This window comes from Haemorhous mexicanus, chromosome 5, assembly GCF_027477595.1.
Source record: "Haemorhous mexicanus isolate bHaeMex1 chromosome 5, bHaeMex1.pri, whole genome shotgun sequence".
NCBI classification, from domain to species: domain Eukaryota; kingdom Metazoa; phylum Chordata; class Aves; order Passeriformes; family Fringillidae; genus Haemorhous; species Haemorhous mexicanus.
The window spans coordinates 17,902,583-17,926,644 of record NC_082345.1 but is presented as its reverse complement, the minus strand read 5'-3'; the positions used below and the strand labels follow the sequence as shown (position 1 = coordinate 17,926,644).

The following is a 24,062-nucleotide window of genomic DNA, read 5'->3' as shown; positions in this document are numbered from 1 at the left end:
GGCCAAGAGAGAGTCTGGTCTCCCTCGCACAGCTTAACAGGGAGATTCAAAGTGGGCACGGAATAAACCTTGAGAAAATGGGATTACAGATACATGATACTTCAGGGGAGGATCACAGGCTTGGAATAAACCATACATTTTCGAGGGGTGAGACAGAGCATACCATTTAAATAAAATGTAACACCACAAGATATTTTGTAGAATAACAAGTAAGAATATGTTTACCCTGTGTGAAGGTGATTCACCTCATGAGATACTGACTTCACTGTGGCTTTCCAGGGCCTGAAGCTCCTTCCAGGGAGCCTACAGTAAGATGCAGAGGGACTCTTGACAAGGGCCTGGAGTGACAGGACAAGGGGGATTTGCTTCACACTGACAGAAAGCAGGTTTAGATGGGATATTGGGAAGAAATTCCTCCCTGTGAGTGTGGTGAGGCCCTGGCACAGAGTGCCCAGAGCAGCTGTGGCTACCCCTCGATCCCTGGCAGTGTGCCAGGCCAGGCTGGATGGAGCTCAGAGTAACCTGGGATAGTGGAAGTTGTCCCTGCCCATAGCAGGGGGGTTGGAACTGGATGATCTGTAAGGTTCCTCCCAACCTAAGCCATCTGTGATGGTCATGTAAGGCCTCACAATCACAGGTCCCTCAGAACTGACACACTGAAATTTCCTCTCTGCTTATCCCATAGCTCTAAGTGTGTTTGTCATCATCACCTTGTTCTCAGGGCTTTTCCCCTGCAAGCCCAAAGGCCTATTTTAATTGGGGGGTGTTCACCACTGACATTTAATGAACACTAATTACTTGAGCTTTAATCTGTTCTGCAGATTCTTCTAAGAGGAACTCAAATCTTCAGGGAGAAAATCAACTGTTTTGATGCTTTTCTGAGCTATAAGCAGATGAGGTTTATTTGCCCTCCCTAAAGAGCAGCAAGCCCTGTCACAGTGTGACATAGGTAGCAAACTGTGAATCTAATTAAGTGTATAATTATGCAGCAGATTGCAGCACAGTGTGCTATTACTTAAACCAACTGACTTGCATGCCAGTCCCAGAGACATGGAACTCGATGCAGACTGAGCTGAACACATTAGGGAGCATTTCTAGGGTGGGGTAAAGAAGGAGCCAGCCTCAGTTCATCCACACTAATGGCACCTGCACCCCTTCAACCAAAAAAAAAAAAAACCAAAAAAAAACAAAACAAAAAAAAAAACACAACAACCCCACAAAAACCCAGCAGACGCACAAGTTCAAAGTCTAAAGGAGGTGCAAAAACAAACTTGGGCAATGCTATGGAGTTGCTCATAAAGGTTTGCAAATAATTGTTTCCACCTTTTTTTGGATGTGGCTGTCAGCATAGAGCTCTAGCACAGCATCTAGTAATTATACTAGTAGCACTACTCCTTGAATTATAGCAAATTGGTAATACCTCCTCAAACTGCCTGTGTACAACAAGAATTTCCCCTTTATCAAACTCTCCACAGAAGCAGTAGCTGGAAGATGTGTGCCATTGCACCATGGAGCTCACAGGTTTGAGTCCTGACACTTGCATATATAACATTTCCAGAGAGAATTCCTGTTAAACAATCCACACAGAACTGACCTACATTTGCAAATCTCTTTTGAACCACTGCAAGAGGAATACAAATGGAATGAGAAGCCAGCACTGACTTCAGAGCTCTGTGTGCCCACCACAGCAGAGCTCAAGTAAGATGTGGTTTCAGTTTCAAAGCTGCTGCCATTACTGTTGATCCTTTAGGCACTTGGAAACAGATGGCACATTTCTAGGGAATTCTGCAGGCAAACACACGCTGCCAGGTACCATTTTGCCTTGTCTGGGAGAACTAGGGACTCTAAGTAGATTCACAGTGAACAGATGGAAGAACATGCTCTGAAGTAACGTCGAGTCTCCCAAAAATCAGGAAAAACACAGTTTGAAATCTAATCTGAGATTACAGCCATGACTGATAACTGAAGGCAGAATCTGCAGGTGTCAGGGAAGTATAAAACAATTGCTAAAATCACATTTGCTACAGAAAGTTGAGCTGAACACCCAGGTACTGTCAGTGCTTGGTTTCAAGCAGGGAGCTCCATGCAATGTCCCATATCCCAGGAACAGAGGACGGGTTATGACCCTGATCTGCCCTATGGGATTGATGGACCCTCCCTGTCACTGGCAGTGTTTGGTCTTCCACTGAGGGCTTTTGGGTGGCTGACCATGAGGAGCTCTGCCCTTTAGCCCTCTCAGTGCTGGTAATTAATTGCCAGGCTGGTGAATGTCCTGTCCTCACGTTACCTGGATCTCAGCACAAGGGAAAAAGGCTCCCAGTCTGCTAAATATTTAAAAAATTCCTCAGGTTATGTACTAGAAAATTAATGCAAAATGCACTGCACTGGAAAATGGGCACAGGGAGAGAGATATACAGCAGATTAAATAGCATCAGAAAAGCCCAGGAACATCAACCAAATTAAAAAAAATATTGAATCAGAGAATGAAGGGACCTACCTGTACTTTGTATAGGAATGGAATACTTTGTGCTGTGATATGGACAGAAACAGAGACAAACAGGTGAAACCAACAGTAAATCATCTAACTTTCTGAAAACTACCGTTTTTCTTCTCTTGTTTTTAGCAAGAGACAAATGAAATTCAAATAACAATTTGGTTCAATGTTGCCCGCTGGTCCTGACTGGAGCACACTTGATGCAAACAGGGCTCTATACCCCATTGATAACAAGCACATTTGATGTTTCAATGGGGCTGCAGTTTCACAAAGGGGGAGGAAAATGAAAAGGTAAATCTAAATTTATGTCCTGACTTTAGAGAAGTCAAGCAAAAAAAAAGATGTGAATGAAAGCAGTGTGTTTTTTTAAAAAATTATCTTATTATTGATTATCACAGTTTCACCACACAAGGTTTGATCAGAACTAATCAAATCCCTCAGCAACAGATTAAATGATTGTCTGTTCTCTGAATTAGTTTTCCCTTAAAGAAACTGGCAGTTAATAGGGCCTTAAAAAGCTCCTGTCTCCAGACCAGCTCTTCTTTCCATTCCACTGAACACTACTGAATAAAACTTTTTCTTCCTTTCCAAATCCTTCCTCCCAAAGTGGGTTCCTGCTGCACACACAGTAAAACCAGGCAAGCTTGAGCACACAGCCAAGGAGGGAAGCATTTCTGAATGTTCTCCTTTTCAGCAAGAATTTATTCACAGAAAAGGTTATCAAGCATTGGGATAGGCCGCCCAGGGATGATGAGTCTGTGGTTCTAAAATGAAGTCAGTGGCCTGAGTAAGTCAGATAGGAATTTCAAATAGACTGAAGCCAGTTTTTGAAGACTAGCATGAAAAATTTCAAATATTTAGAGTAAAAGTTAATTAATAGGGAAGGGGATTGTTCTTTAATTTATGCTATATAACTAGATTTTTCTTGTTTCAAGATGACCCAAGGATGTGAGAGTTTCCTCTTCTGTTATAGATTCCTAAATGCACTGAAGCTCAGGCTGGGAAAACTAAAGGCAGCAAAATAAAGGAATAAGGTGGTCTGGGGACAACAAACATAGAAAAATTAGCGTCTCTTTCTTTCCAACCCAAGCCCAACTTAAGGGTATAAAGCATGGGGTGTATGTGGGAGGAAAAGGTAAGAAAAACGTTGGCAAAACTGGAAACAGGCAAACATCTTTTGTTTTCATTTTCACTCAATTGTGTTACTAAATTACTGCTCTGACACATTCTTGGGATACAACCTCTGCTTTGCCCAGGCTGCCCTCAGACATCAGAGACTCAGAAAATGCAGTGGCAGCATCAGCTTTATTTTAATTAACAGCAACATTAGCTAGAGGTCAACTTCCTAAGGAAATGGTACCCACAGAAGGCGTATGTGCTCCTATTCTCCACCCATCCCTCAGAAAGTCCTATTGGCCAAAGATGGGACAAATTCACAGAGAACAAAACCTGCATCTTACCCACTCATAGAAAGACTAGAACATAAATTTAAGCCTTACACATCAGTTAGTTCCATAGCAGAAAGACAACACAAACATCTTAATAGGGACAAAATGAGGCACTGATGCCATTATAGCCCTGAGAAGCCAAGCATAAGATGTCTCAAGAAACAACATGTCTCCAGGGGAGAATTCTTCAGCTGCTCACTGAAGCTCCAGCCTGCAAAACCATCTATTCTTGAGTCTGTAAAGCCCACAAAAAATATTTTAGGTAACAAAAAGGCAAAAGAATAACTTACCACAAGCAGTGCAGGCTGAAGGAAAACAGCAACTCACCAGAGCTCCCACAACCACCACTGCCAGAGACAAACTGACTCCTTACCATACACCTACCTCCCTCACCCACACCTAGGGCTGCTTTAAGCAGTTTGTTGTCACCTTTGCCCCCATTCTTCCCTCCAGCCACACCTGAGCACGCTTGAAAGGCTCCTCAGGTGCAGGCAGTTGGACAAATCCCTTACAACACCTGAGGTGCTCCTCTGGCAGAACTGAAATTGTGTTTTATGGTACAGAGTGCTTTGCCCAGGGAGATGAAGCTGAGAGGCATCTCCTCCATGCAGAGGAGGTTTGCAATAGTAGGGTTCAGGGATAATCTTGAGACAAGTTAACTCAGTGGTTTTAAAGCAAGGAACATTCTCCTCAGTTGCCAAAATCACAGGATCACAAAATGGTTGGGGTTGGAAGGGTAAAGATCATCTTGTTCCAATCCCCTGCCCATGGGCAGGGACACATATCACTAACCCAGGTTGCTCAGAGCCCCATCCAGCCTGGTCTGGAATGCTTCCAGGGATGGGGCAGCCACAGCTTCTCTGCACAACCTGTGCCAGGTGCCTCTGGATGGTGTCCTGTCCTTCAGGCGTGACAACTTTGCTTTAGTGTCATCTGTAAACCTCCTGAGGGTACACTCGTTCCCTTTGGCTACATCATTAAAAAAGGTATTAAAAAGGTATTAAATAACACAGGTCCCAGCATGAAGTCCCGAGGGACACCACTTGTCCCCGATGTCCATCAGGACAGTGAGCTGTTGACCACTCCCCTTTGGATGTGTATACACAAGAAGCTTTGCAGGGAGGTATTTAATGGCTTTTTAATCAGCTGTATCAGCCCAGAGAATGAATGCTGGGGAAGGAGGAACCAGAAGAGGTGAATGGAAAACTGGGACCAGGATTTGTTAAGCAGCAGCTCCGACTACTGGCGATTCAGTGCAAGCCAGGTCTGTGTTGCTAGAGATGTTTTCCCAGCTGTGGATTCCATGTGCTGCTTCAAACCAGAAACTCGGTAACAAAATCCCTAACATTCCCTAGTGACAATGAGAAAGGCAATTTCCATTTGTAGTTTGTAACATGCCCAACTGATGTTAAGCTTTTCCAAGAAGGAATGGTGTTCAGGGAGTAAGTTGCCAGAAAGAAGCCCTCTAGCAGCACACCATCACTGTTCTCAGTTCTGCCACCAGATTCCCTTTCCTTTTTTGTCAGTACCCTTCACCTTCTGCTCCCCTATCTCAAAGAAGCTGCAATAATATTGTCATTAATTACTCAAAATTTGGATTGCTTTAAATATATCAGTCCTCTGATCTCATCTCACGGAATTGTATCCACATGCATTTTTTAGGGCAGAGGGAAAAGAATAACAGCAGGGAGAGAGAAGTAACTACAGAATAATTACTGCCAGCATGAATGCTCCTCTCAGTCATTAAAATCTGCCCTCTAAGCAACTGGAGAAATCCTTAAGCATTTCTCAGCCTGGAGAAAAAATGGTTCTGGGGGACTTTCTGTCTCTCAATAACTCCCTGACAGGAGGGTGCAGCCAGGTGGGGGGTCAGGCTCTGCTCCCAATAAGAAGAGACAGGGCAATAGGAAACAGCCTCAATCTGTGCCAAAGGAGGTTCAGGTTAGAGGTCAGCAGGAATTTCTTCATGGAAAGGCTGCTCAGGCATTGGAAGGGACTGCCCAGGGACACTGTGGAATCCCCATCCCTGGAGGTGTTCAAGAAACCACTGGGGGTGTGGCACTCAGTGCTCTGTTCTAATTGTCAAGGTGGTAACCCAAGACTGGACTCAACAATTTAGGAGGCCTTTTCCAACCTTAGCAATTCTACAGATTACAGCAATTCTGTACTCAGGGCTGTATTACAAAATAAAGGAATTGCTTCAGGAAGGTAACTAAGGAGAAATCACAGAGTAGTTTCTGCAAGGTTGGAAGGGGAAGTGCTGTGTAAGGCAAAGTATTGTGGTGTGATGCTCCACTGTACCCATATTCCTGATGTGGAACAGCTGCTTCAAATAAATTTCTCATGGATATTCACCCCTTACCCACTCTCTAATGGCTGTCTGAATTAAGATGCTGCAGGAAAGCTCAGTAGTGCAACTGGAAAAGCTGAACTTTGAATGAGGGGAAAATAAATCACTGCACCATGGTAAACATTTCCAGAACTGGCACCTCACATTCCAGCATTACCTTTGCCAGCTTTTCCTGCAGCTCTCTGCTCTCTGAAAACGGAAACTGCTTGTTAGCTGTGCAGGGACATATGATAATTGCATCTCTCTGTACTCTTCTGAAGCAGCTCAGGAACACGAGTGGTTTCACAGCAAGATGTGAGCAAAGTGCAATAAATCAAGATCAGGGCCATACTTAGCATATGAGTGCTAATGAGACTACAGTTAGGGTCTGATAGAGAAAAGCTGGCAGTCAAAAATAATAAAAGTTTATGCTCAAATTACTAACAATATTACTAACACTTCACTTCCAGTTTACCCTAGCTTTTGAACTTATCAAAAGAAAAATAAACAATCCATCAGAGAGCCAAATTTAATACTTTCTTCAAAGACAAGACCAAAAAACTCACACTCACAAGAGCCTACCTCTTTCTCACAGAGTGAACATTAGCAGCAGCAATTTTGATGTGGAAGCTCTTGAAATCTGAGAAACACTTTGCCCAGGAGTTTCATTGTACTTTGGCAATACAGAAAGAGTGAGAGATTCTGTTCTCTGGCTACAGCAATCAGCTGAGGGAGCTGAGGGTGTTTAACCTGGAGAAAAGAAGGCTCAGTGACTTTGTAGCTCTCTACAACTCCATGAAAGGAGGCTAACACTTTCTTTAAGAGCCATGTTCAGTGGAGAAAACCTAGTTCCTTAGAGTCAAAAACTTAAAACCAGGGCTTTGTCTGAGATCTCATAGTCTGAATAGGCAGCATTCCCAGCAATTCCTACTGGAAAGGGCATGTTCTGGATGACCTAGTCCCAAACTGCAACACTCTTGAAACTATTTGAGCACCTAAAGCTCAGTGATACATTTTCTTTGAGAGCCAAGGGAGGAAGGGACAAGTGTTATGGCATATTCTCTCTAGTCCCAACCTTCTAAACATTACAATGCTCACCAGCTAAGCAACTGTTATTTGCTTCCTGGCAGAGAGAAAATCCACACTGCAGTGACAGTCCCCCCTTAACTGAAAAGACAACACTGGTGAAATACAGTTTACATGATTAATACATTTTACTCAGTATGTACACAGTTCTCCAAAGAAGTTGGGTCATCCAAAGGCAGTTTAAGAAGCTTTAAGTATCCCCCTTGCCAGCTGTTACATGGGCTGTGTTTTTGGCTTTACTTCCTCCAGCTCAGCGTCCAACCAGCGGAACCTGCGGTGACGGCGCAGGACTTCGATGGCTTTTTGTTCCAGGGGGGTTGGTTCAATCCCCAGCTCTTCAAAACCAGGAAGGTCAGGAAATGTCATGTCTGTTGTGTGAAACTTCAACAATAATGGGGAGGGTAAGAAAAAAAAAAAGATAACTCATTTGAAATTAACAGCTTTACATCCAATGCAATTATTCTCCTGCCAAAAGAAGTAGAGAAAGAAGATTCAAAGAGAACTGTGGCATAATTACAGAAGGTCTTGAGTACCAAGACGTTCAACAGGAGGTATTCTGCATCCAGCAAGAAGTCCTCCAGGCTTTAATTCAGGAATAAATACCATGCAGGAAGTGCCTTCCTTTATTCTCCATACATTATCAGGGAGGTTACTGCATCACAACAGCAAAATTAAGCAGAACTCCAAAACTATATTTGAACTCCAATTATGGATTTATGACTTGTCAAGAAAATATGTTGAATTATCACCTCTAGTAGATGGTTTTGCTCTGTTTATGTTTTAGAACATGGCTCTGGACAAATAGTTGATTCTATTACCACAGTTAATTCTATTACCATATATGCAACCCATAGAAAACAGAGATTTCTCTTATGCTGGTGTTCCTTGAAAGGGCTTTTGAATCAAACATCTAATATGGTACAGATTATTTAAGGAAGAAAAGCTTGGGAAGAGGAACAATCAGACCCAGAAGTGACATAGAGATTCTCCCTCTTACACAACCTATGTTACAGCTGACTTGCAGCAGTTTTAGTGATTTGGTACAGGCTTATTTTATGAAATGTAATGGAAGAAACTACGAAGGCAGTTGAAGAAAGATTTTTGGAGATGTTACAATTATATCCTGGGGGACAATCAGGTTAAGTAGGCTATTGATATTGTGCTATAACAAAAAATATTGAAATTCCAATGCTGCAAAACAGGTGCAAGAGTCACTCCATAATTCAGAAAGCAGAAAGTTTAGGGAATGTACATGACTATCTTTGCTGGCCTACACATATGCCAAATTTTGACACTAATACTTGCCAATTCCTACTTTTTCCTTGCTTGCAGTTCATTTTTTGCAACTTATTTCTCCACTCCCAATGAAACACTCTGAGAAGTCAGGAATAAACATGAAGCAGCAACGTTCTCCCAGAAAACAGAATTCAATGTTACGTGAGATTTTGGAATGTGCGCAGGGTGTCAGTTCAACTTCAATTGTTAAAAACACCATTCCCTGGATGATGGAAGTGATTTTAGGTCACCTAGAGGCACATAAACTGACTAAGAGTGGGGAGCACTGCCCCCCTCACTTTGCTCATCCAACCTCTACTTTTGGCTGTTTTCAATTACATGTGGTTTTGGGGCATGCAAAACTGCAAGTGGAAGTTACAAATGCACAATGAAACATTTCCCAAGAGGGATTTTTGGCTAGTCCCACACTTACCCGATCCACCTTGTCCCGTGTCAACCATGGTTCAAACGGATTCATTTCAAAGAATCTTGCAACTAAACTGTGAACAGACAAAATATTGCAAAAGTGCAGTCATTTATTCAGATCCACAGAAATCTGGTAAAAATTATTTCAGACTTAATAGATGGTGAGCAAGAGCTTGTTCTGAAGCTGTTCTTGCAAGCTCTGAGTTCATTAAAGCACTACATGCGCCAGCCACCAAGTTCTTAGCTGTGTTTCTGGTAATTAACTGCTCCTGAATTATTGGATTTTGTTTTATTTTACTTTGGATGGACTGCAGAAGAAGATCTCTAGAAGTTAAAATGAGCGTTAGTGGGTGGGGAAAGTAAATCTCCCATCCAATTCCCCACACACCAGAGGGCTGAGTCTTGTCCCTGCCTTTCATTCAAACTCTGTTCCTTGCCAGTGTAGGCAGCAATCCAATTAGTCATGACATTGGATTCAATGCCTCCAGGAGAAAACACACTTGCTGACAACTAAATGAGTTATCAGCAACACAAACAAGCTGGTGGAATCTGGAGCAATCTATAAAAAGGGTGAGGATTCGGGTATCTGCAGTTTTCACAAATGAAGTTTCCCTTGAAAGAAAGGAAATCTGAGAGGGAAAAGAAAATAATGCTACAGTTCTTGCTCAGTGTCTTGGGATCAACAGCAGAATCTCTCATTGAACAGGCAGGACCTCTTGCTGAAGTGCTCACCTGGCAAATTAGGGTGTTTCTGAGTTACTGCACATAAACACAATCAGGCTCATCTGCCTTTTAGATGCATTTTTTTTTTCAAAAATATGAACAATCACTTAATTTAGCCCATAAATAAAAAAGTATAATATGAACTGCAGCAAATGTGAATGAAACTAAGGAGCACGCACATAGCACCTTTCTAACAAGCTGCTCTGTGTCCCCGTAGCCATGTGCCTGGTGTCTGTTGCAGCCAACACAGGAACAGCCACAACAGTGTAGGATGTTCTAAGTGTTATCCATCAGCACTTCCATGGATCCAAGGCTGAGTCATACTGCGAAGAGGGTTCTAACTCTGGTGACTGATTAAGCCTGTTAATTTCTGTTGTACTAAAAATGAGGAGGACCAGTATGCCAATAATAACACAGCCCCATCGTGCTGAGGGCAACTTCTGAAATGGCATTTATTGTTTGGGGTAGCTCTTCAAAAAGATTCCCTAAGGATCAGGACCAGGCTCAGTAGCAGATCCTTAAGATTATGCCAAAAAAAATCTGTCAGGGCCTGCAGTCAGCAACATACACACAGACTTTCCCTGTGGTATTGTTAAAAATCATTCGGTTTGCTACTAATTTTATTGAATTAGGACCTTTTGCTACTTCACAGAATGACTTAGGAGAAGACCTCCAGGATGATCAAGTCGAACCTTTGCTGATCACCACCTTGTCAACCAGACCAGACCACTGAGTGCCATGTCCAGTTGTTTCTTCAACACCTCCCTGGGCAGCCTATTACAATGTTCAACCACCCTTTCTGTGAAGAAATTCTTCCTGATGTCCAACCTGAGCATCCCCTGGTGCAGCTTGAGTCTATGTCCTCTCATGATGTCAGGGAGAAATGACTCTGGAATGAACAGCTATGTTAAGCTCACTACAAGCATGCATTTCATGTACCGGTTCATCAAATGCAGGCCTGTCCCCAAGCTGAAGGCTCAAAACTGGCTAACAAGTACCTCAGGAAAGACAACTTCTGCAGCCCCACCACTTTAATAACAACTGGGTAATTAAATAACCCATGCAACAGATATTTATGCTTCTGTGCTGCCAAGAGTTTTTTGAATTAGGGTCCCACTTACTGGTAGAGAGGCCGTGGCAGCGGGTAGGGAATGAAGGGGTGGTGGGCAATGGTGTAGATGTACTCGACCATGTCGTACAGGAGGTACCGGTGAGGGCTAGAAGGGAACGCAGCAAACATCACACCTCAATCAGCTACACTGAAATATTAGCACCAAAAAATCCCCAATTTTAAACCCTCCACCCCCAAGGCTACAAAAAGCCTGTTTCTTCAATCCAAATAATTTGCCAGCAGAGATTCCCCTGTGGCTCACAGGGAGGAGGTTTATCCTGGAGGACTGCAGCCTATGGAAGGGCCCATCCTGGAGCTGGGGAAAAGCACAGAAAAGATTCAGCAGAAAGGAACAGTGCGCATTTGGCTGCTGGCCAAGGCTAACCCACCACAACCACACTGGATGAAGTGTTTCTGTGTGCTTTGAAAGCACAACTGAATGCACCTCCTTCCATGCTGGCTCCAATTCTGAATTCAAAGACTTCCAGCACCATGACCGGAGTTTGCTCAAGCACACTTGGAGGCCAGAAATCAAATGGAGAATTAAGGATGCTTTATTAACAAGACATCCCATCTTTGGTAGGAAATGACTGCAGGGAAATTGATTCACTTGCCTTTACTTGACTAAGAGTATCTTGTTCTATTTAAAAGAAAGATGAACTGTCCAAAAAATGCATTCCTCCTCTCTCAAGACAGAGAGAATGAAGCAGTCAGTCTTCCATCCACTTGCCTAAGAGTAACACAAACCACTAGGAATTCTGATTCCTTTCTTGTTCAGATCCTGCCTTGGCATTTTGGGTTCTCTAGATGTGCTCAGACTGAGCTGTCAGGTATCTCCCTGGGCCTTCCAGGAAATTTGCTGCCATTGCAAAACATTCTCTGAGCCTTCAACTGACATGTTCCTCAAAAAAGTTCCAAGAGATCAGAGAACTATAAATTAGTTTGGGTTGAAAGGGACCTTAAAAACCATCTCATTCCATCTCACTCCACTATCCCAGGTTGCTCAGAGATCCGTCTAACCTGGCCTTGAACGCTTCCAGGCATGGAGCAGTCACAGCTTCTCTGGGCAACCTGTAAATCCAGTTTCTAACTGTAGATCCACTGCCTCTAAACCATTCTAATTCCAGGTGGTTTCCACACAACTTTACCAGAATTTTCCCCAAATCCATAGTGTCTAGCATGTTTCCTGAGCTGCTACTTCTTTGTGTGCACATACATCACATGAAATGCAGTGGGGCCCAGATTAGGATTTTCAAAGTACTCACAGTAAGAGCTTGAGCCATTTTTCCTCCCAAAAAGGAGGTGGAATTTATTGCAGCTCAAACTGTGTGCATGGATGGAGAAATTAAATGTACTTTGCAGCATGCCAAAAAATGACACCAAAAAGATGTACTACAGTTAATTAGAATCAGAAAAAGTGACTTACCCAGCCAAGGCATATGTTTTTCCTTTTGCATCAGGATTTTTAATTGCATTAATAATTGCCTTTGCTACATCAACCACCTGTGAGGAACAAATTCTGACAAGTTACCAAGAGAAAACAGGAATACATGCACACACTCTTCTTTCAGAGGTGGTTTACAGACCAACACATCCACCCACTGAGGATTTGGGATCGGGATTTAATGGAAAACTTACATAGACTGGTTGCTTCACTGTTTTTTTGCCCAGAGAAACAAGAGGGACGCCACCAAACCAGCGCATGTCTGATGGAAAAAAAGAGAATCTGGGAATCCTTTCAGTACCAGAACCACCAAGACATTTGACACCACACTGAGTGCAGATCTCTTCTGAAAATTGTCTTCTCTTTAAAATAAATAGGTTTGGGAAGAATTCCCAGCCAATTGCAGCAGCATTTTTTTTTCAAGACACATTTAGTTTTCGTATTAACAGTAATGAGAGGGCTGCATTTGCTGTTTCCTTTGAGTGGGTCAGTACATACCCCCACCACCTCCCAAAATAAAATGATTACAAAAATAAAAACAAAGAGCAACATCTAACTAGACTGAAAAAGAATTCTGTCAAGAGGTGAGAATTTAGTATGTTGCCGTATATTCCACACATTGCTGATAAGAACACACCTGTCTGCTTTTCAGAAGCAAATCCCATTTTCTCTCTGTTCTCTACAAGCAGTTACACAAACCATACATGGGTTTATTATTCCAAGAGTACCTACTTGCATAATGATTGAGAAATCGGTCCTCTCTCCCAAACATCTCAGAGGGTTTCAAAATTACAGCATCTGGAAATTCTTCCCTCACAGCCTCCTCTCCAACAGCCTATCAATTAAAACACACACATTCATTACATCCATGCTGAGCCAAGCAGAAGTGGATGCCTTTCATAACAGAAGGCATCCTTGACTACAGAACTGAAAGAAATGATGCCATTAGTCGCACAAAAATTATTTATATCTAAGCCATTTATCCTTGAGATGCTGCACTAAGATAAAGATCTCACAGAAAGCCCAAACATTCCTCAGCTACAGAAAACAGCCTGTAGTAAATTCATACATTGATGTCCTTCACACAGCCCCAGCTGGAGAAAAAAACGCAAAAAAAACCCCCAAAAAACCACCAAAACCAAACCAAACACAAAGTATGTTCTCAGGAAATACATTTAAGTGGATTCCAGACTTACTTTGCTCCTGAGGTATTTGGAGGGACTCTTCATGCTAGCATTCAGGTGAGAGATATGAATGAATTTTTCCACACCAGCTTCCTTACTTATCTGTGCGATACTTTGAGGAATATTTACAAATTCATCTTCAAATCTGAAATTTCTAAAGCAAGGCAAGACCTAAACGTTACTTTAAGAGCAATCAACAATAGCTGCCACTCAGCCAAAAAGCAATTATTACATATTACTTGAATGTATTATCAAAAACCTACAGTGACACTCTTTGCTAGAAACAAAATTTCCCTTCATTATGGAGTCTTCATATAATAAAAATTAGAGGAAATTGAAACTGCAACTGTAATCTTCAATTTTAGCTTCTCTGCCCGTTCACCTGATAAGATTAAATCAGTATGAAAAATCCTATTGCCCACTTGTCTGTGACAAATAGAAAACTCCCAGTGAAAGTGAAAACACATTATTTTTATTAAAAGAAGGACTCCTGCATCTTGAACTCTGGGTAAGGCTATGTTTTTACAAATCCTGTTCAAAATTTGCCTTGATTTGACACACCTAATTACACTACAAAGAAGCTCAAAATTTCTGAGCAGCACAAATCAGGGCAGATGCTTGGCAGGGGGATGAAGACAAAAACAAACCAGAGAACACAGAGGTGCTCATGTAAATGGAAAAACAATTTGTCAGAGTATTTAGAACTATTTCAGAGTTGAAAGGGGCTTCAAGAAGAAGCAAGAAATCCTCTGCTCACTGTATGACATTCAAGGGGCCTAAATTAGAGGGTTATACTGTCAACCAGTTTGGTATCTCATCAAGATCAATACAGAAGCTTTGTCTCCATACAGAACTGCCAACAATTCCAAAATTGCAAGAAAGAGAACTGGCTTCTCATGTTGTTGTATTGTCCCTGTAGGCACCCTTGCATCTTGACCATTTGCTTTGGGTAACAAACATCTTATCCAAACACCTCCCTCTGTGTCCTTATATCCTCCCACAGCACTTCAGATCCCACTGGAGTCCAAAGAAAGCCTTAAAAATACAAAGTTATTTTTGAGCCTTCAATAACTAATCTGATCCTGGGAACCATCACTTCTTTTCTGCTCACCAAAATAGATTTAGAAACACACGAGAACAACATCCCTCCTGTAACCATGGAGTTTCAAACAACACAGTACACACAGAGGAGCCTGGACACAAGTACAAAGCAAGGAAGAAAATATTTCATGGTAGGCTTTGCTTTTTTTGACTGATCTCTCCATCTAATCTTACTTTTCTTCCTGCCCAAGTATTTCATGGGCTTTGGGATGATTACAATGGTTACGCTGACCTCGTGTTTAACAAACCAGAGAACTTGATCTCAGGGTTTCAGCACCACCACTGATACCCACATGTACAAATAATGTGATTAAAACATTTGTGCCACACAGTGGTTAAGTTCTGTAATGTCCAAAAGTTTTAAACATGGACCAAGACTTGTCTGTTTCAATCTATTGAAACTGCACAGAGAACAAGGTTTGGGGATTTTTAAACAGAATGAAACTTTCTGTTGTTGTCCTCACACTTCCTTTTAATAATAAAATAAACTGTCTTTTCTATAATTACACTTCTAATACAAGAGCAGAAATTTTGATCAATAGGCTGTTCATAAAAAAAAGGGCAACAAAAGCATTAGGTTTAAAAAGAGAGATGAAACTCTCTTTTTGATATCTATGTTTGTTTCCGTCTACTCCCAGAGCAAAAATTATGCACCATACAAAGGCAAATCTCACCATTAAATTTTTGTCTGGCAGTTCTGCACAAGGCTTTAAATAAAAAGGACATAATTGCATGAACCCACACACACATTGAAGGTGGCTGTTACAGGTATTTTTAACCTAAAATATGGGAATTTTTAAATGGATTTCATAAAGAAACTATTCTTAGAAATTATTATCAAAGAATGCTTGTGTAGCTAATATTGTCTGTGCCAAAATTCTACCAAGGAATGAAGTTATTAGTCATAATCTTAATGATCAACTTAATAATCAACTCTCCATTAGCTATTCCTGATTGATCATGGCTTTTTCTAGCAGGCTACAATTCATCACTATGTCCAAGTGACAGGATGAAATCTTACTTCTGTGATAATGTAAATGCAAATATAATGTAAATATGAGCTAAATATAAAAAAAGTCAATGTAAATATAAATATAAAAATTTGGTGAGGCTCTGTCATCTATAGGAAGGCACTCAGGGAATACCCATTAGGTATGTGAAGGCAGCACATTTGATTTTTCTGACAGAACAAAAGTTGTACACTGGAAAATTGTGGAAGGAATGCACTTTTCCAAAGCAGATCTCAACCAAGACTGGAGTTAACCTTTTAAAGAAATTTTGTATGCAAAATGTTAGGGTTGCCTTTTCACAGAAGCCAAGAACAATGGCAACATCACTGCACACACATGCAAAACGTGGCTACGATAACTGGTGCAAATCTATCACATATAAGAAAAGAAAGAAAAAGAAAATTACTTTGTTTCCCATTCCTTTCCAATAAGATTAATGACCACATTGCTGTGTTCCACGGCTCTTCGGATAGAATCTTTGTCCCTACAGTCCCACTCCTGCAAGAAGAGCATCAAATGGTGAAAAGATGAAATAATGTGTAAATAGGCATCACCAAAGCAAGCTCTTTCACACCATTTCCATTTAGAGGCTAAACAACAGCTGGAGCTGTGTCTTTGAGAAGGATTACCTGGCTGCCTTGTACAGCCAGGGCTTTGTGATTGATCTCAAGCCAGACTCACCATAAAGAGAAGCTGCCCCAGGTCACCCATGGGCCGCAGATACATCAGGTCATACTGATCACACCGATAGGGGATGATGACTTGAGAGCCAATGCGACCTAAAAGGCCACAAAACCCCCAAAGTTTCAAACAAATACTTATCTTTAAGTAAATGAATTTCTGAATAAACAATGGTCCCTTTTCCCCCTGGCATTAAAGCACTACAATTAGACATAGGTATCTTGAATATATATCTGCAAAGTTAAAAGTAGAACAGAACTAAGGTTCTTCTTGAACCTACATAATTCAAATTCTTAAGAAGGATTTTTTTCCTTAATATTTACACTTGTAAGACAAAATGCCAAAACTCATTAACAAACAACAACAAAAATGGTGTCTCCTGTAAACACAACACAATACCTAAGAAATGGAACATTTACAGGATATTTACATTTTGTAAACTGCATGAAAAGAAGGAGGGGAAAAAAGCAGCAAGGGTTATTTTCCAAAATTAAAATTCAAAAGGGCAATTTTAAAGAATTCCAATCAAACTCCTGCAAACCTTTAGTAAAATGTCCTAATAAGGCTAAAACCAGAAGAATCAAATATATGCTGTAGCTTTCCTCAGACTTGCATTCTACCAAGGGGTAGGACTTCTTTTAATGACCTTAATTTTCCAAAGCTCCAAAATTTCCTTGATTAAAACACTTTTTACTACTTGTCACACACTAGAACTTATGCAGACTGCAAAACACTTTTAAGATCCACAATGCCAGAGACTTCTCCATCACACTGCAACCTAGAGACTAATTGGTTTCGTTAAGCATTTTTTTGGGTAGTTTCTTTAATCAGTACTCCTGGTGAGCATTACCTAAGCGGTTGACAACATATCGTCCCAGGAAACCTGTGGCTCCAAAGACAGTGGCCACAATGCCACTGACAGAGGATCTTCCACTTCTCCCATGAGGGATCACAGCATGATGAACCTGCCGGTGCTGCTGCAACACCGACGGTGCTGCAGTCAGGACAGAAATTCCATGGCCTGCAACACGGAACAGGAGAGAGTTTGGGACATTAATTGGGATTCAGCACTGCTAACACACAGCTTAAATTGGTTTTCTCATCACAGATCCTTCTTCTCTAATATCTCATGCCAAGGCTCCTTATGGGCTGTTTCAGAGGTATTTGGAGAGGTCAGAGGGGAGCAGGCCTGGGAAGTTAAAGGACCAAACTGAGACAGGGAAGGAGTGAACAAAGGTTATCAGTTCTTAAAGAGCAAGTAAAACTCACTATGAGTTTAAGGTGAAGCAAGTAAAGAATACTCAGTAAAAATACAAATATAGCAGAGGAAGTAATCCTCCTGTATCACAACTCTGAAGCAAGGAGAGAGGGAGAGATGTAAAGAACCAGGTCCATGATACATGGCATACTGCCTCAAAGCTGTTCCTTTCCTCAAGGAGCTATGAAAACTTGGGAGCCATGGAGGCAGGACATCATCAGGATACTGATATACAAGAGCATGTGGTGACAGGACAAGAGGGAATGGCCTCACACTGACAGAGCTATAGGACAGAATATCAGGAAGAAATTATTCCGTCTAAGGGTGCTGAGGCCCTGGCACAGGTTGCCCAGAGAAGCTGTGGCTGCCCTATCCCTGGAAGTGTCCAAGGCCAGGCTGGATGGGATTGGGAGCAACCTGACATGTGCACACTGAAGAAGGTTTTATCCCAATGTGGTTAAGAGTTACCAGTTCACAGGACACTGACACTGCATCCACAATGTTCAGAAGATCAAAAGGATAGGGTGTGTTGAGGCATAAATGATATTCTGTTACCTCAGCTGGCAAAGTTCAAACCAGAAAATCCAACCAGATTTCAGCACCTGACGGAGGTCTTCCGCTACCCAACAGTATGTCTATCCCTGTTCTCTCCATACCCCACAAACTGGAAAAAGATATTGCATCTCAAATTTTGTCCAGAAAGACAGTTTGAGAGCCACTGAAAGTTAAAAAACCATTAATAATTTATAGCTTTCAGTGACTCAGTGGCTTCCTTGCTGTTACTTCTACAAAAATTATTGGTGGCAGGCTCTTCATAATGCCTCTTCACTACTGCACTAACAAATAATATCTAATTACTGTTTCACAATCTCCCATTTTTGTGTACTCCCCTGTAGTGCTTACCATATGCTATAAGGTGTTTAGTGATGAGCAACTTTCCTTGTTCCGTAACTCTATGAGGTCTGGCTACCCTAAATAATCACCAGCTATGGTTATATGCCAAACCATTGCTTCAAATTGCGTCTTCCAGAGCAGCTGTGGCTGCCCCATCCCTGGCAGTGTTCCAGGCCAGGTTGGATGGGGCTCTGAGCAACACGGAATAGTGGAAGGTGTCCCTGCCCATGGCAGGGGGTTGGAACCAGATGATCCTTAAGGTCCCTTCCAATCCAAATAATTCTTTCATTCTATGAATTCAAGCTCAACTATCTGCAGTGAACCCAAAGCACCTTTTTCTCTACCCAAAAGTTTGTCTATCCCCATTCTCTCCCAACCCCACAAACTGCAAAAAGACATCACATCTCTCATTTTGTCCTGAAAGAAAGTCTAACAGCCACTTAGGTAAATAAAGAACACACTGCTCCCTTTAAAAGAATATTAAATTCCTCCCTGCCCTTTACCAAGAAAACCCGTTTGCCATCTCCCATGTTACTCAATCTAAGACTGTAGGCAGAATCAATTTAAACAGAGTCATAGACCCAAATACATGCTTTAAATATAATATTAGTAGCTGAACTTTACCACAGATCATAGCCCGAAGGTCAGAGTTATCTAAGAAACCGCAAAAGGAATCCAAGCTTTTAGCTATAGGACAGTGAGAGCCCCAGCGCGACACCCGCAGCTACATCCCGAGCCCTTTGCGCCCCAATGCCCATCTCCCTAAGGAGAAGGGAGGCACAAACACGATCATTTCCGCGCCCCGGAAAAATTCTCACAGCTCCTTTCCAGCCGCTGCAGTGCGAGCTCTCCTCGCGCAGAGCCGGGAGCGGAGCGTGTTCCGGGCCGGGGCAGAGCCGCACGGGCGGGCTGAGCTGGCTGAGGGCAGTGGGTACCGCGGGAGCCATGAGGGGCCCAGCGGGGCTGACACTCACCTGCCCTTGGCAGCCGCAGCCCGCGCGTCGCCGCCGCCATCTTGTGTCTTCCTGGGGCGGGGCGGCGCCTGCGCGGGGCCGCGAGCGCAGCGCGGCTGCGCAGGGCGGGACCGCGGGGCCCCTCCGGGGCTGGCGAGGTGATGAAAGTCGCGGAGCCCGTTGCCGTGGCAGAGTTTGTGGAGGTCTCTGAGGCAGATCTGTGACTCAATATCGCCGTGTCAGCCGGGCTGTGGCACTGAGTGGTGCCTCTGGTGTTTCCTTCAACACCTCAGGGTGTAACAATAACTCCATCGCCAGCCTGGGCAGCCTATTCTAATGTCCAAGAAAAAGTTCTTCTTAAAGTGCAGGAATTCTTCGTGGTGTCCAACCCGAGCCTCTCCTGGCACAGCTTGAGGCCATTTCCTCTTGTCCTGTGCCTTGTTTCTTGGGAGCAGAGCTCGGCCCCCAAGAAACAAGTTTTAGATTAGCGGTGGATGTGATGCTGTGCATAGCTGAGAAGGAAAGTGCGACTCACCCGTGTGTTTGGCCTGTTAGCGGACGGCAAGGGGAGGAGGAAGGCCTAGCTTTTACCTCGGCACTCTCAGCGCTCATAAAACTGACCGTACGGTGGCGATGTGGGCTTGCAGAAGAAGGAAACTCTTCTGCCCCTGCTCTAAACCACTCCAAGTGCAGTGCCAAGCTGAAAACGTCATGCTCTCCAGTCCATTGTGTCAGGACAAAAAGATCTCGCTGACCTTCCCTTTCCAAGTACAAACTCTGATTTGCACCACACTCAAACGCCAACATTAACTCCTCTGTGCTAGTAAATCTTTTCACTCTGGCAGAGTCCGGCTACAAACTTGAAATCATCCAGCAAAAACACAGCTCACAAAAGTGCCAGCTGAGAAAGCTCTTGCTGCTTACAACTTCCATTGCACCCAAAGAACTACTAGTATGCACCCTACTATCTGTACTTTCTTCTCAGCTCTATGAACCATCATAACCCTTCAGTCTCACAGAGCCAGGATCCAAATGGAACCGCTCACACACTAAAGGTACCAGGACAGAAAGCTCATCAACAGTTTAGCTTTTGCATTCCCAGAACGGTTCAACAGCTCTCACTGACAGAGCTGCCTATTAGGAAAAGTCATTAAATTTCACCGAGATTACCCACCCAATCTGTGCATCCAAAATTGCTTTCTTTGCCAAAGAGAGGAACTGTAAACCCATCTCAAAAGAAATGGCATTCCCTCCTCCGGTATAAACAGCATCCAGGAAATGAGCCCCTACAAAGGTGCCAGAACACTGTTACTAGGCATTACCTGCCCAGGGCAGGCACTCTTAGCAGCTGCTCACCAATCCTGACCACAGGACCTTGTCCAAAATAAGGCCAAAATTTCTGAAGGCCACCTCTGAGAAGTGGAAACCACGTGCCAAATTGAGCAGTGTGAGGAGCAGTTCTTTGGGTGCAGCTGAAGTTGTAAGGCATTCTCAGTTGACACTTTTGTGATCTTTGCTTTTGCCAGATGGTTTCAAGTTTGTAGCCGATCTCTGCAAGAGTGAAAAAATGTATTAACGTAAAGGAGTTCGTGTTGCCGCTTGAGTGTGGGGCAGATAAGAGTTTGTACTCGGGAGAGCAGTGAAAATCCTTTTGTCCTGACTGTTGATTTGAGCGTAGTGGCGATTTCAACCTGGATCTGCACTTCAGGTACTTCACATAGGCGAGGTGCATTTTCTTCTTTGGCGAGTCCACACCGCCATCGTGTGGTTCATTTTGTCAGTGGCCAGGAAAGAGCCGAGCGCTTTTCTGTCCTGGCACCGTTCGTGTGAGAGCCGGCAGTGTAGGAGTTTTGTTGTGGATGCTCTAGTCCAGACTGAAAGCATGTGTTCCTGCATAGAAGAAAGGGACGTGTGATTCTGCATGTGAAGGAAAACGAATTGCCTCACTGTTGGCTGTGCAGTTTATAAGGCTGCAAAAGGAAAGTGAATTCCAGCACTGCTTCTTTCTCCTAGAATTTCTCCTGTGGGACCAGCTGCTGAATGTTCTTAGCTTTGTAACTGGACTCTGAGACTGACAGTGCACGAGGGTCTCAAGAGCTTAGCGTGAATTCCTGGGTGTGCTGCACTTTAAAAGCTGCAAGGACAAAGTGAAGGCCAGTGCTTACTTTTTCTTTTAGGAGCTCCGGATTGGGAGCAATAGCTAGACATAAGTTCTGAGGCTGGGCTCTGCAAGAGTGAAGGAATGTGATGGTCCATGGGCATAAGTCCAGGGTGTGTGTTGCTTTTTACAGGATGTGAGTTAAATGTGGAGACAACAACAGCTTCTTGAGCAGGCACATTTTGTGACCAGTAGTTCCACTTGATACAGTTCAGGTTCAGGAACTCTGCATGATCAAAAGAAAGAATGGGGTAGTCCATTTAGTTTGAAAGGAAACCTTCTAGCCCCAATTCACAGGGTATTGTTAATAGCCTTCAAAAGGAATGTTTTCTTCAGAGCAACTGTTTTCTCTTCTTTTGATTCCAGGTTAAAATGATCCAGCTGGGCTCAGCGAGGGAGCCAAAGTGTCAAGGTACATGCAGCTGAAAAAAAAGAAGCACAATACGAGTGTGTTGTGGCATTTAAAGCTGCGCAGGAAAAGGGATGCCCAGCACTGTCTCTTTTGTTCCAGGATCTTTACTTTAAGGCACCTGATGATCCTGGAAGTCTTTAGGTGAAACTGAAAGGATAGGATTCCACATGCAGTTTAGAAGAAATTTGACCTTCCATTTGAAACCCTAATGAGACCCTTAATTATTATGGCAATCAAGGGGCACTCTGACTTTGTGTGCCAGGGAAAGAAACAGTTACTAGCCAACCCCTTCTTGCAGCTTTCCAATGCACACCTCAGTGTCGGTTTACATGAGTTACTTCTCAAGTTTCTTTCACTCTTTTCTAAAGCTTTCCTGAATTTTGTATAATAGTTTTCCCCAAAATATTTGCATTTCACTTCTACTCATCGATATTGGTGTCAAAATCTTTCAGAATCTCTCAGGAGATTGCAGATCTTAGTGACTACAGAGCTTGCAATACCTTTAGTAAATTCTCCTTTTCCTCTTTCCCTTTGCAATAGCTCACATGAACAGTCTTAGAATAGAACTAGAAGAAAGGCAATAATTAACAGCATTCTTTTTGCTTTTCTTAGCCCTCCCTGCAGTGGAATACAAAGGTGTTAAGGCCATAACTCCCTTTGTTCCTGCTTTTGCTTAGTTTGAGATATGTATGTGACATGAAAAGAGAGATAATAGGGACTTTGAAAAGAGAAGCTCTAGATGCTGGGTTTTTTTCTTGTTTGTGGCAGCTGTGTTGCCTTCTCATCTTTTCTGACCAGAAATCTCTTTTTAAAATTCCTAAATACCAGCTGGTTTTTGCTCCATCTTATATAGTGATGGTTTGTTTCATCTGGTTTCTTGTGGTGCAGAGGAACTTTCCCATTTGGCTAGTAAAAAAAAAAAAAACAAAACATTGTCTTTATGTAGGCGGATATTTAAGTCTTCAACTCTACCTGTCTGTAATTATACAGAGAGACGGAATAAGCTCAATTCCTTATGGCTTCACTAGGGTCTGGAACATTTCCTACAGAGTTCTTTTCTTGATGGAAGACATTTATCCCCTTTTTCAACTCTTATACTCCTGCTGCATAGCTGAGTGTGCCAACAGACTTTGCCTAGATTTTAAAAGGAACTTCAATGCAATATTTACAACAATGAAAAAAGAAGCAATAGTATAAACTTGGCCAACATGCACCCAAAACCCCTGTGAAGTTACAGGGAATTTTGTCTGCCCTGTTAGAACATCGTTTCTAACTTAGCTCTTACAAAGACATTTACAACACTGCTCTTCAGAATACAAGGAAAAAATGTTGTTAGCTCTTGAGGTTGTAATCTCGTTTGATTTTAAAAAGGAGACTTAAAATTCACCTAGATGGCAATATCAGCAAGAGGAGGTTTTGTAGAAAGTCACATCTTTAACTTCACCTTTTTATGTGTCTTTAATTGTGCAAAAGTTAATTTTCTATTTTGCAAGACAAGTCAACTCAGTACACTGTGGAGGTATTTTACCATAATGTCTAGTTTGCTCTAGAGATTGTTTGGAAATTGTCAAGTCTGGAAAAGATCAGTGTGAAAACAAGTAGAATCCTGAGATTTGTATCTTTTCCTCCAGAAATACTTCTCTCCTGAGAAGAAGCCTTTGCTTTGAGTACTTATGCAGGGAGAGGATCCAAGCTACACTTTTCCACTTTTCCCTGGGACCCTCCTGTCTTATGGCCGGCATGTCATAGTCAGAAGAATGTTCCTGCATTTCCATAAGGACAGAAATAAAGACTATAGCATTTATGGAACATCTGTTGCCCAAGTTGCTCAAAGTTAATGTTAAAGACATTCTGTTCTGTGTGCTGAAAATCAGGCCCCTTCATGAAAGCCTGTGGTAAGAAATAATTCACAAGGAACCATGGTTGTCTCCAACAGATGATAGACTGAGTAGGCAGTCTGAAGGAAGCTGAAGAAAATCAAAATAAATACTCTATGAAGAGAAAATATTCATATTTCTCCTGCTGTTCACTCTGCCACTTGGGCAAAGATAAGGGGAAAAACAGTATTTCCTGCT

The 24,062-nt window shown here is 42.5% G+C and overlaps 1 protein-coding gene across 1 annotated transcript; it reads right to left on the bottom strand.

Annotated features, from left to right (window-relative positions):
- Nucleotides 1-7,466: 7,466 nt before the first annotated feature.
- On the bottom strand, nucleotides 7,467-21,178 carry NDUFA9 (NADH:ubiquinone oxidoreductase subunit A9). The gene is made up of 13 exons (XM_059847911.1): nucleotides 21,173-21,178; nucleotides 19,953-19,965; nucleotides 19,439-19,705; nucleotides 17,163-17,333; nucleotides 16,313-16,410; nucleotides 16,038-16,129; nucleotides 13,533-13,674; nucleotides 13,069-13,171; nucleotides 12,531-12,598; nucleotides 12,319-12,395; nucleotides 10,903-10,998; nucleotides 9,066-9,132; nucleotides 7,467-7,738 (listed from the first exon to the last, which is right to left on the bottom strand). Exons 1-13 carry the CDS (start codon nucleotides 21,176-21,178, stop codon nucleotides 7,571-7,573), a joined length of 1,368 nt encoding a protein of 455 aa, XP_059703894.1. The 3' UTR covers nucleotides 7,467-7,570.
- Nucleotides 21,179-24,062: the final 2,884 nt, after the last annotated feature.

Bases quoted from the DNA above. Each gene is read 5' to 3' on its own strand.
- NDUFA9 (XM_059847911.1), bottom strand. The intron at 13,675-16,037 runs GTAATTTTCTTT...GCCTTGCTTTAG, and splicing joins GGAAAGGAATGGGAAACAAA to AAATTTCAGATTTGAAGATG. The intron at 12,396-12,530 runs GTAAGTTTTCCA...TGTTCCTCACAG, and splicing joins CAGTGAAGCAACCAGTCTAT to GTGGTTGATGTAGCAAAGGC.